We start from the raw sequence: 12140 nt of genomic DNA, 5'->3' as shown, positions 1-12140 counted from the left end.
CTATACTAAACAGAAAGATATGGAAACTAAATTATATTATTTCCTGTGTACATCTACCTTTGAAAACTTTTTCTTTTAAAAAAAAATTATTTATTTATTTATTTATTTATTTTTAGAGAGGGGAAGGGAGGGAGGGAGAAAGAGAGGGAGAGAAACATCAATTTGTGGTTGCATTTTGCATGCCCCCTGCTGGGAACCTGTCCTGTAACCCAGGCATGTGCCCTACACTGGGAATTGAGCCATAACCCTTTGGTTCACAGGCCAACACTCAGTCCACTGAGCCACACCAGCTAGAGCTGAAAACTTTTCATAAGCAGATCAATAGCCTCCTTTGTGAGAGCCAGACACCAGGCCTTTGTCCACTACCTGGAGCATAAGTGTTTGACTGGTGGGTCATCACGTGCAGGTCAAGGCCAAAGCCAGAGTCACAGTCAGGCCAGGGGAGCCTCTGCCTGTAGAGCTGGGTTTAGGGCAGTGTGGCCAGCTTTACAGAGACCTCCAGGCAGGAGCCCAGGGGAAGCCCAGGTGAGGTCACCCCACCACCAGTGCGATGCAGCCAGACGCCTTCCCTTCCCCGCAACTAAAGGCTCTAGTCTTTAAAAGGCTAGTACTTTTCACTTTAAAAATATCTTGAGGTTGGGGTTCTTCTAGAAGTTTGGGGCCAAATGCGTTTGATTTTACTAGGATAAGCATGATTATAAAGTGTGGAGAGATACCAGGGTCCTTGAAGTAACTGCATTCTTTGGGAATGAATGTCTTCTGAAGTCTCTCCCAAAAGCTGGAGTAGGACCTTATCATCATCCCTGAGTTCCTAACAGTCTGTGACAATGGTGACATTTACCACAAGTTTACAAGCTGTTTGAGGCTGTGAAAACTAATGAAAATGGTGTTGTTACATATAGAAATATTGTTGATTAGCAACTATCATGTGCATACGCACACACGTGCATGCACACATCTAGCGCTGCTCAAGGGAGTCTCACCATTCAGTTAAAATGGCAGCCCTAAGAAGAAAGGCATGTTTTGGTGAATAACTGTTCCCTCAGTGGGAACAGTAGGTTCTCTGGGTTAAATAGAGAGTTGGAATATCCAAAAGAGTCTTCCTGGAGGAGGTGAAAAATTAACTGGACTTTGTAGACTGAATAGGAATTGGAAAATCGGAGAACAACCCCAACTTGTTCGGGGTTTTCGATTTCGTTAAGAGAACTGCTGGAAATAAGGGCAGAAGATAAGGCAGAGCTGGAACAGGGTGTTAGCCATTGTTTGCTAACAGTAGGTGCTTGAAGACTGGGCCTGCAAGCCCACCTTGACTCATCCATGGGACAGCAAAACCCAAGTATCTTAGGTGCCCTGTTCCCTTGTCTTGGGGTTTGGGATTAGTCCTTGGCAGAGTTTGAATATAATGTGGCAAGCCAGGGAGCTATTGTGTACGGCCTGGGAAAAGGGAGCATGTGCTTTTGAGATTAATGTATTTATCACATGGATTCTCACCACTCCTGTCCCCCACTGTAGGGCATATTCCCAAGTTTTTCATGGCGGATAGGAAGGAGAGAGATATTTTCCTCTCCCTTCACAGACACCTTCTCAGCACCAAGCCCCAGTCATTAAGTTCTTATGCCCCACTTCTTACATAGTCGGACAGCTAGCTGCAGGACACTGCCCGGGGAAGACAGCAGGCGTAACCTCTGCTGGTGGGATGGGAGGAAACTAGTTTGTTTAGAAACTGAACTTGCACCTTTGGCCTCTGAAACAGCTTTTTGGCCTAAACCCCTTTGAAACAATGAGTATCTTTCTTCTAAGCAAGATTTCTTTCCTACAAAGGACACTTTTTCAGTTGATAAAATAATAGTGGATGTTTCTGTGGAGATTGCTGGGAAGGTTTGGTTAAATAAGAGGAAAATACCACCAAGAAATGGTCCCACAATGATAAGTGACTTAATAGCACACAGGCCTGGGAGTTCTGGAACTGGCAAATTCTAGGTTCAGATTTCACCTCTGCTGTGTAAAACAGGTCTCGTCATTAGCACCTTGCAGGGCTGCTTTTAGATTTTATTTATTTATTTTGAGAGAGAGGAGGATGGGAGAAAGGAAGGGAGAAAAACATCGATGTGAGAGAGCACCATGGATTGGTTGCCTCTAGTACTTGCCCCAACCGGGGACTGAACCAGCAACCCAGGCATGTGCCCTGACTGGGAATCAAACTGGTGATCTTTTGCTTTGCAAGACAACACCCCGTCCATTGAGCTACACTGGTCAGGTCAGGGCGCAAGGTTGTTTTAATCATTAGAAATGGTATATATAAAGCACCTGGCTTGCAGATGTTCAGTCAAGGGTGTATGTTATTAGCGACATCCACCTTTTTCGGAGGTTACTCTCCTGGTTGGGGGTTTGCCATGTTGCACTGACTCAGCTGGTGGTGGCAGGTGGTGCCAGCTTCCTCAAGCGGCATCTCTGCAGGTAGTGAGCACATGAAGCCGGCTGGCAGGGTCAGGCCTTGGGCAAACCCGTGCCCGCACAGTCTCTGGCAAGAAGAAATCTTTTCTTTTTGCTTTGTTGAGAAGGCAGTGCTTTCTTCCACTGGGAAATCAATTTCACTGTGCAGTGGATCCAGGTGAGTGGGGTCATGCTACTGCTTTTCTAAAAGAGAGACACAGCTCTGTTGTTATTAATTATGGAACTGACACAAAACTGGTGGAATTTGTAAAAGGAAATACCCTGTTTACTCTCCTTCTGCCACACCTACTCCTTTTTAGAAACTAAGAGCGAAGAAGGGATTTTTATCTCCCAGTCTGGAAACCATACTCTCTCCTGGTTTAAAACAAGCAGCTCATGTCCTTGGAGACCTGCCCTATATGAATATCTACAAGAAAAGGAATTTTTGTCGCCTGTCACTTTGAAAGCACAGTAACAAAGCGCCAGTGCCAAGAGATGCCTAAAATAGCTGAGCATGTAATTATGGGGCTCGATGCTTCTTCCTCACAAGCTTGAAAACACACCCTTTTTGGAGTTGGATCCAATATTAAGGTCCACTGGTTGCGGATGATGAGAGGTTTTTGTTCTGTCGTGGGCTTTCTGACATATACAGTGCAGCACACTGTAATATAGTGAGATGCAATGAAAATCTCAACATGAAAGAGTGACGTTAGGTGAGAAGAGTATTCATATTACTATTAACTTGTTATATAAAACAATTATCTTCAAAGTTTCTATAAACAGAAGTCATTCCTCATATTTTTGCAACTGGCCTGACCACATCTCCTTTTTCTATATACAGCCTTCTTGCACACAGCACTGATTGTATTGGGTTGGCCAAAAAGGTCATTTGGTTTTCTGTAAGATGGCTCTAGTGATGTTTAGTTATCTTGAGCTTTATTTGAAACAATTTTGTTAAATTATATTGTGACAGCTCTCGTATCCATGTATTTAAAACAAACTTATCAAAATTTGTGAATTTTTGTGTAGCCATTTTAATATTTATGATGGAAGAAAATAAGTGACATTTTTGGCATATGCTTTATTATTTCAAGAAATGCAAAAATGCACCTGAAATGCAAAGGAAAAAAAAAGGTTTGTGCCGTGTATGGAGAAGGTGCTGTGACTGATCAAACGTGTCAGAAGTGGTTTGCAGAGTTTCTTGTTGGAGGTTTCTTGCTGGATGATGCTTCACAGTTGGGTAGACTAGCTGAAGCTGATAGAGATCAAATTGAGATATTAATTGAGAAAGAGTAACCTTCTACCACGTGGGAAATAGACAATATACTCAAAATATTCAAATCAATAAAGTTATTGGTGAAAATAAAAAATGTATCTTTTGTGTTATGTAAAAAACCATACTGACTTTTTGACCAGCACAATACAAGTCCAGCTAAACGGAGTGTTGTGATGGGCCATGGCTCTGTCTGGTCCCATGCTGAGAATTGTGGTTCTTTTTGGCTTCTGCTGAAAACTGTTCCAATAACCAAGTAGCCTCTAGGGGGCAGCATAACACAAATGAAAAACACTGTGCCTGCGCGCTCAGTCTTTTCTGCCTCGATGCCCAGCCCTTACAAGTCCATGGAGCAGCATCCAAGCCTTCTCCCCTTTGCCTAGCAAAACTCATCCTATGGGCCGCCCAAGGTGGAGACCTTTGCTGTTACATCTCCTCTACCCTACTTGCCTCCACTCACCCACTTCTCCTCCATGTTCTTAAACCCTCATGGTCTACCTCTTACCTTATTGTGTAGCTTAATGTGGGACGCGTTTGCTGTTGCTTCACAATCAGCTGTGCATATCCTTTCGGCAGGAGCAGTATCTTATGTCTCTGTGTCTTCCATGATGCCGGGTCTGCCCCAGAAGCCTAAATAAATACTTGACAGCAGGTGGGCGATCCCTTAAACTGCATGGAGTGCTTGATATGTATTTGCTAATTTGATTGCCAAGATGGTCTTGGTTTTGCACAGAAGAAAGTAGTATTTTTCTTTGCTTCATTTATTTCTGAAACGGCTACATTCTCCCATGCTCTCTGGTTTGTTTCTGATTAGAGTGTAAAATAGAGGGCTTTCAAAATAAACCCAAGGGTGTAATGGAAGACATTGATATTGGTGCCACAGATGCAGGTTGGCTCTTCCCCTTCCTGGCTGTCTGTCTTGGTCAAGTTCACTTCCCAACCTCAGATTTTTCACCCATAAAATGGGGCTGTCTAAGCTGATCACATAATTAATAAATTATAATAATAATCTAAACTGCATCATATTTGAAGGTAAAGGAGGAATGGTTTTTATTTTTATTTTTTGGCTTACCTATAAAATTATTCTATTCAAAAATTATTTACCGCCCTGGCTGGTGTGGCCCAGTGGATTGAGTGCTGGCCTGTGAACCAAAGTGTCTCTGGTTCGATGTCAGGGCATATGCTTGGGTTGCAGGCCAGGTCCCCAGTAGGGAGCATATGAAAGACAACCATACATCAATGTTTCTCTCCCTCTGTTTCTAAAAAATTTAAAAAAAGAAAAAAAGATTTTCAAAACAAAATTTCCTACAAAAATTAATACGTAGACAGGACCAAGTGTAAAGGGTACATACCTAGCTCTCCAGGTCCTACCCTACCCAAGCTGTGAGTCTTGTCCAACTCCAGCAGGAAAATACTGATTTGGGAGAACACGGTCCCACCTGTACACTGTCAGATGGCTGGCTCAGCAGTAGAGACCGTTCCCAGGGGATGGCTGTGCATTTTGGGTGATAATTTGGCTGCCCTATGAATGCAGAGCTTTTCTCTTCACTTGTGTATTCACTATTGCTTCTGGGCAGCTTGCCCGGAAAGCTGAGGGACCGGCCTTGGCACCCTCTTCTGCACCCTGCCCCTGCCATTTCAGCAATTGCACTTAAATACTAGGTTTATCATGAACTTAATACAGGGGTCCGGCACAAATAACGCCCCTCTTTTATTACACACTCTTTTATTACAGAATCGTAAGTGTGAAATTCTGTAGTATAGCAATATCACACTCAAGCACACCATATGACATTTTAGGTGAAATGTTCAAATTAAAACTATAAGTTGTTGCACCCATGTTATTACTCAACCACACTCACGCAGGTGTTACTTCTGCCGGACCCTGTAGTTCAAGCTGTAAAATTCATACCTGCCTTGAATGTTGGTGTCCCATGTAGCCAGGGCTTAATGGCCATTCTGTGATGGGCTTTCTAGGGTTGGACACATCCCTTTTAGAAACTGAATGCATTGCTCCTCACCCTGCCTCTTGTAAGTGCTGTTTGTCCTGGTCACGACAGCCCGTTAGCATGTGTTCATGTGACCTACAGCCCTGCAGAGCTGAGGCTTGTGTTTTTGCCAACTCCCTGTGCGATGGAGAATTGAAGTGCCCTGTGGCCTCCTGGAAATAAGGAGGGGTCTGCTCATGGGGAGTATCAACGTGTGACAGAAGAGTCCAGTCTGGGGACCAGATGTGTTGCAGGGACAGCCCTTGGTGTGGCTCCTAATGGTCTCTTCTTTCTCTAGGTATGTGTACATTCCCGTGGGCGGGTCCCAGCATGGCCTGCTGGGGACACTGCTTTCCACTGCGATGACTTTTGCATTTGTGAGCTACTGGCATGGGGGGCACGACTACCTTTGGTGCTGGGCAGCCCTCAACTGGCTGGGAGTCACCGTGGAGAATGGAGTCCGGAGGCTTGCGGAGACCCCGTGCATCCAGGACAGCTTGGTGAGCGGGAGCCTTGCTCGTGCCGTAGGGGACAGCGGAGCCGGGGGAGTAGGTTTGGGAGGGAGGCCGTCATCAGATGCAGCGCGTCATGGGTCAGTCCTGCTAGGTGGGTTCAAAGCCCCTGTGCCTAGAGGTAGGACAGATTAAAAACAGTCTAATGTAGCTATTTTAAAAAAACTTAATGTTTTAAGCCCTGACTGGTGTGGCTCAGTTGGTTGGAGTATCGTCCTGTAGCCGAGGGGTTGCGGGTTCGATTCCTGGTCAGGACCCGTACCTAGGTTGTGGTTGGACCCCCTGTCCTGGCACGAGTGGGAGGCAACCAGGTGACGCTTCTCTCTCGCATTGATATTTCCCTCTCTCCATTCCTCTCTCTCTAAAAGCAAAGCAGAAAGGTTTTTGGATGAGAATCTAAAAACATTAATGGTTTAACTATGAAAGCAATATATGTTTACTATATAACAATTAGAACATTTAGACAAGAATAGAGGAGAAAAAATACTGTTAATCCCCCGTTCTTCCAGATATTTTCTGTACACACACACACTATTGAAAACAAATGTTATAATTCCAGAGATATGGTTGTATCAGGACCACCTTTCTATGCCACCAAATCCATCTCTAACAGCCTTTTTATATGTGCTATGATGTATTTAGTCTTCTATTGTTAATAACATATTATTCTGGGTTTTTTGCACTCATGAGTTGCATTGAGATGAATATCATAACCAGGATGAATTTTTGTATTTAAGGCTGTCTCACCTTTAAGGTTTGGCAGGCATACTGTTTAACCCTTTCTTAACTGCTCTGCAGACAAAGGGTGCCAATTTAGATCCCTACCAATGTGGGAATGCCCTCACCAATACTGAGTAGTACTGGTATTTTAATTTTGCTAATTTAATAGTTACTGAGATAGTAGCATTTAAAAGGCTAAAGATTTAAGACACATTCCAACTCTACAGGCAAATGACTTGGAAAATAAATTAATCAATCACTTTGCTTTACACATTTTAAGTGATTTTAAACTATGAGTAAATGTTTCATCATGTAAATGTGGTATATGATGCACCAGAATCTTGTAGGAAATCATCAGTTCTAAATATGAAGCAATACTCTGATAACTAAAAAGCGATATACTGGCATTAGTGTTCACAGTAGGCAATAGAACATAAGGAATTTAGTGGGAAATGATTAATGTGGCTAAATTCCATCAGTATATGCAACTAAAGCAAATATATTTTTCAAAAACCAACACTACCGAGATAGAATACGTTTGAGTATTTTTCTCTAAAGCTAGCCGTAGTACAAGTGGACAGTTATTTCCATAACAACTGATACAGAGTACATAGCAAAATAACACATTTGAAGGAATTTAAATATGCTCATGCATATTTAAGATAAATAGTTTATTCAGTAGTATTACCCACTGGCCAGCAGAAAAGAAATGTCAGTTAACTCTGATAGGCAATGGTATTTCAGTGAAAGTCGTGGCTACACAACACAAAGAAAAAAAACCACAAGGTGCAGTATCATAAAGGTTTCTGTCCTCATCCTACAGTCTGAGCAGTCTTTTCCAAAGCCTGAAACCGACCCGGGAAAGCCAGAGAATTCTTTCCAGCCCAGGCAGAAGCGCTTACATGTTCTCCTGCTCCTTCATGGGAGGTCTCACGTTAACCTTGAACTTAATGTTAAGCAGCGCTTTGTAGACTTCGGGCTAATGCTTGTGTTATTAATAAATCTTTAAAATGTAAAATGATGAAGAGTCACCCAAACTAGCTGTGTGACCCATGGCTTGTTATTTTTGGTTACAAATGGATGGAGTCAAGGAAAACAGGAGAAGCACTTCCACATCTGCTCTGGCCCATCACAGCCCGTCTGAGGATCCTCATGTGTTTACCTCCCTTGGATTTGCTTCCACAAGTCAGAGGCCTAGGAATATGCTGTTTTTTGAATAGGCATTTTTGGTGAAATATTTGCCTTATATATTGCAGATATGGTGTTTTATTTACTTATTTGTTGAACAAGAACATATTTTGTAAAACCCATTTTTATCAGCCCTCTTTTTTCCTGACAGCTTGGTAGTTGGTGACAGCCATTTCGACCAGGGTGTCCTTGATTACCAGGCCAGGGTCCCATTGCTGTTGAAATCCCTAGCGGTCAGCTGGGTGCCTCAGTGTGAAGTCAATGCACAATGAACGCTGCTCCTTGTCCACCCAAGGGCTCTCCCTCCGTTACTGTTTCTCCTCCAAGGTCAGCACAGATTCTGTTTTCCTTCAGAAACATATGGCTGGCATTCCAAAGGTTCACAACCTTTTGAAAAAAGTATTTCCTCAATTGAGTTACCCTCTTTCCCTCTCTTCTCATGAATGCAGTTCCCATTCTTTTGTCAGAATCTAGATAATGACCTAATGCCTCCTTGGCACCTACTTTCATCTGACGTTAGTCAGCCCAGTTGATCTGACAATATTTTTACAGTATGGGTTCACTCCCCTTGCCCCTTTTACACTCTCTCCATGGCATTTATCCTTCATCTGTCTTTTAAAGATAGGTGGAAAGATAATCTGAACAACAGGGATTATCATTCCTTCTTTCCCATGTCTTTAACCTCAACAGTTTGTCTGGGGCATGCAGTACGGTAGGATTCTAGTTCTTGGTGTCGATGGAATGGCAGCTGAATAGTCACTGAGAGAGCTGAGTCAGAGCTGAGTGTTGTAAATAGCAAGCCTTCTGACGTCCTAGGCAGGGCCGTTTGCTAGAACTTTCTGCCGTAATGAAAATGTCCATTGCACTGTCCAACGCAGGGGTCTCTAGCCATACCGAGCACTTGAGAAACTAATTTTTCAATTTATTTAATTTTAATTAATTTAAATTCAAGTAGCCCCCACGTGGCTAGCAACTTCCGTTTTGTATGGTAAAATTCGAGAACATGTGTCTTTCCTAGAAAAAAATTAAAAGATTGTGGAGTGTTTGCCTCTGCTATAATTTAAAATGATCTTCATTAATGTGGGTCCCACATATACCCAACTGGCTACTGAATCTCTCCACTCGAGTATCTCCCGGGTATCTGACTCAGCATGTGTAATTCTAAATTCTTGTGCTCTTATCTTTCAATAATTCCAACCAGCTCCTTTCCTTCAAGCTTTCTCTGTTTCTACAAATGGTACCATCATCTCTTTAGTGACTCAAGTCCAAAACCAACAAGATCTTCTTTGTACAACCCTTGTCTCGGTTTTTCCTGTGTGTACTATACATTTTACCTCCTAAGTAAATCTTAAGTTTCTTTTTTGGCTTGTTTTCATTTCCACTGAGTCATCCTGTTCTAACTGTTCTCATTTCTTGCTGGGTCTACCAGGTAGCTTCTAACTAGTCTCCTTTCTTCCACTTTTGCCTTCTATAGTTCATTATTCTCATAGTGCTGAGTGACGCTTAATAAAATCCTAACCATATTGCTGTCCTCCTTAAAATCCCTAGTGACATCCTATTTTCTTAGGACTAAGTCCACAATATTTAAAATGACCGATGTGAGGCCTTGTCTGATCTTGACCTTGCTACTCCTCACCCTCTCTGCCCCTCCCCCCTCACACACTGGTCTTCCTTCTGTTCACCTATACGTTGTCTGGCCCCTCCAGCCTCAGCTCCCCCATACAGGCTCTTCCAGCTCCTAGGATGCTCTCTCTTCTTTTCCTCCCCCCTATTCATCCTTCATATTTCACCTTCATATGATACCTGGTATGGGTTCCCTTCACTGGCCCTCCTAAGTCAGTCAGGTCTCATTTAGCAACTCATGTTGTCATGTTGGCCGCCTGCACGTGCTCTCTTCTGCTATACTTATCACAGTTGCCATGGAATATTTTTATACGATAACTTATTTAACCCTTAGCTCCACTTCTGAATTATAAGCCTCATGAGGTCAGAGATCTGTATTTTTGGCATCATCACATTGGCTGGCAGAGAGTAAGCATGCAGTACCTATTTGTTGAGTGAATGAATGGCATTTTCTGGCTTCACAGAAGGGAGTGCAGGAGGAAATAGGCTCATATAGCAGCAGGAACAATATAGGTTGACTGCTGGAACAGCTTACCAAGGTGCAGCTTGTTCAGCATTATACAGAGAGTTTATTTTATTTTGTAGCAGGGTAGATACAAAATGTTGTGGCAAAATGCTATTTAATGCTCAGTGCACAAAATACATATGATAAAGACAGGAGTGGGGAGAAATTAGCCTTCCTCGCACCCTGCTGCTTTGTGAGAGGGGGGATTATTGGTTGTGACTCACCCAGGCAGAGCTGCAGGAAGCTGACAAAAGGCATTTTCATAAAGCACCAAGCAGGGTGGACAAAGAGAGGAATTACTGCTGAAGCAACATGCGTGCTCTCTGTACAAGAGCTCTCCCAGGGAGCCAGGATTTGTGTTCAGCACTGAAATCTTTTAATAAATGGAAATATTTTGAAGCATCAGTAGAATGACTCTACTTCTTGCCAATTTTCAGTTTGACCTCTCCTTTGAAGAACGACGTCTAAGGCTGCTTGTCAGTTTTCCAACACCAAGAAGAGTCTCCGTCTCCAGCTCTTCACCCACCCCCTCCCCTGATTTCCATTTCATTGAATAATATAAATATGTCTTTCTCCCCCCACTTCCTCCCCTTTTCTTTGCCCCAAGAATATCCTGCTAAGCTGATTTATATTCTCTCTGAAGCAGTAAAATTTCTATTTATAGACCTAATTGAGGAAGCATGCCTCCAGTGAAAATCATGGAGGGTCAGTCTAATGGTTCTGCAAGGGATCCAGTGCCCTGGTGTGTCAGAAAGAACCCAAAGACCATGGTTTTGTGGTGATGTCCATTCAGTTTATTGGCTCTATCGAACAGCTGAAATGCAGGTACAGAAATCCCAAGAGTTTAAGAGACCATTCAATTTAAAAGGATAATGGATTATAAAATTATCAACACGATCCTAAATCACCAGCTGGTGAGATGTACACATTGGCCGGCCTGATTAGAGAACCCTTTCACTAGAGGTCTGTGACCCCAGCCCCAGCTGACTCACTGAACAAATACGAAGCCAACTGCTCTGGGAAGCGTTGTTCTGTTTGGTAACAGCTCCTACGGCTCATGATCATCTATTCCTCTGCTACTTAGATTCACTTCAACAAAGGGAGGTCAGGGCTCACTCTAGACATGCCACGTTTTCCAGGCCAGAACCCTTCCTAGACTGAGCTCACTTAGGCAGTCAGCCTTGTCCTTTGTTTCTTTATTTGCTCATTTATGGGAAAAGAAAAAGTTCTGTGCCTATGTGGGAGACAGTTTGCAGAGCACTGGAGAACTCTGAGCCAAAGACATGATTCCTTCCTCCTAATTCCTTTTCCTTTTTTTTTTTTTTTTTTTTTGGCTTCCTCCTTCAGTGCTTCCATGCAGATAGTGTGCTGAGCTGTCAGTGTAAGTGCAGAGTTTATTAATACATCTCTTACATGAATAAGCCTCTTGCCTGGTCTCCTATCAGGATGATCATCTTTACAGTGGCTGCTTTGGATTAAAGAGGCAATAAAACCATGGGATAAGTGCTTTCTTCTCTGAGACCTCAACGATCTATATAAAAAAATGGACTTGTCTCCATAAACATCAAAAATAATGACTGGCTTAGTGTTCCAGGCATGGCTCAGAAGAAAGGCCAAGGCAAGAGACAGACACGTGGGAGAATGTGGATGGTATTTGGAGCCATGGGAATGTTCAAGACTTTCAAGAGAGAGCCCGCAGAAAGAGAAGATAAGGCACTAGCCTGGGACTGAACCAACATTTAGAAGTTGGATGGAGGAGGAGGGGCCAGGAAGTGGGAGGAAAACCAGAGGGGAATTTCAGAGAAACCAAGAAAAAGGGTATTTCATGGAGTGTGTGGGCAGTGGTGTTGACGCTAATGAGGGGCCAGGTAAGGCGAGGTTAAAGAATGGTGGTGTCA

The 12140-nt window shown here is 43.2% G+C and overlaps 1 protein-coding gene across 2 annotated transcripts in view; it reads left to right on the top strand.

The window, feature by feature from the left end:
* Positions 1–12140, top strand: part of HHAT (hedgehog acyltransferase) — a 212010-nt gene that overhangs the window by 142117 nt on the left and 57753 nt on the right. For both annotated transcript variants that reach the window (XM_054563293.1, XM_054563294.1), the window contains exon 10: positions 5993–6194. In XM_054563293.1, coding sequence (XP_054419268.1) covers positions 5993–6194 — 202 coding nt within the window. The remainder of the gene's footprint in view (positions 1–5992; positions 6195–12140) is intronic.

Source organism: Pteronotus mesoamericanus, unplaced genomic scaffold (assembly GCF_021234165.1).
Source record: "Pteronotus mesoamericanus isolate MK-2021 breed Mesoamerican mustached bat unplaced genomic scaffold, CSHL_Meso_final scaffold_705, whole genome shotgun sequence".
NCBI classification, from domain to species: domain Eukaryota; kingdom Metazoa; phylum Chordata; class Mammalia; order Chiroptera; family Mormoopidae; genus Pteronotus; species Pteronotus mesoamericanus.
Note: the sequence above shows the minus strand (reverse complement) of the source record. Positions and strands in the feature narration are given on the sequence as shown.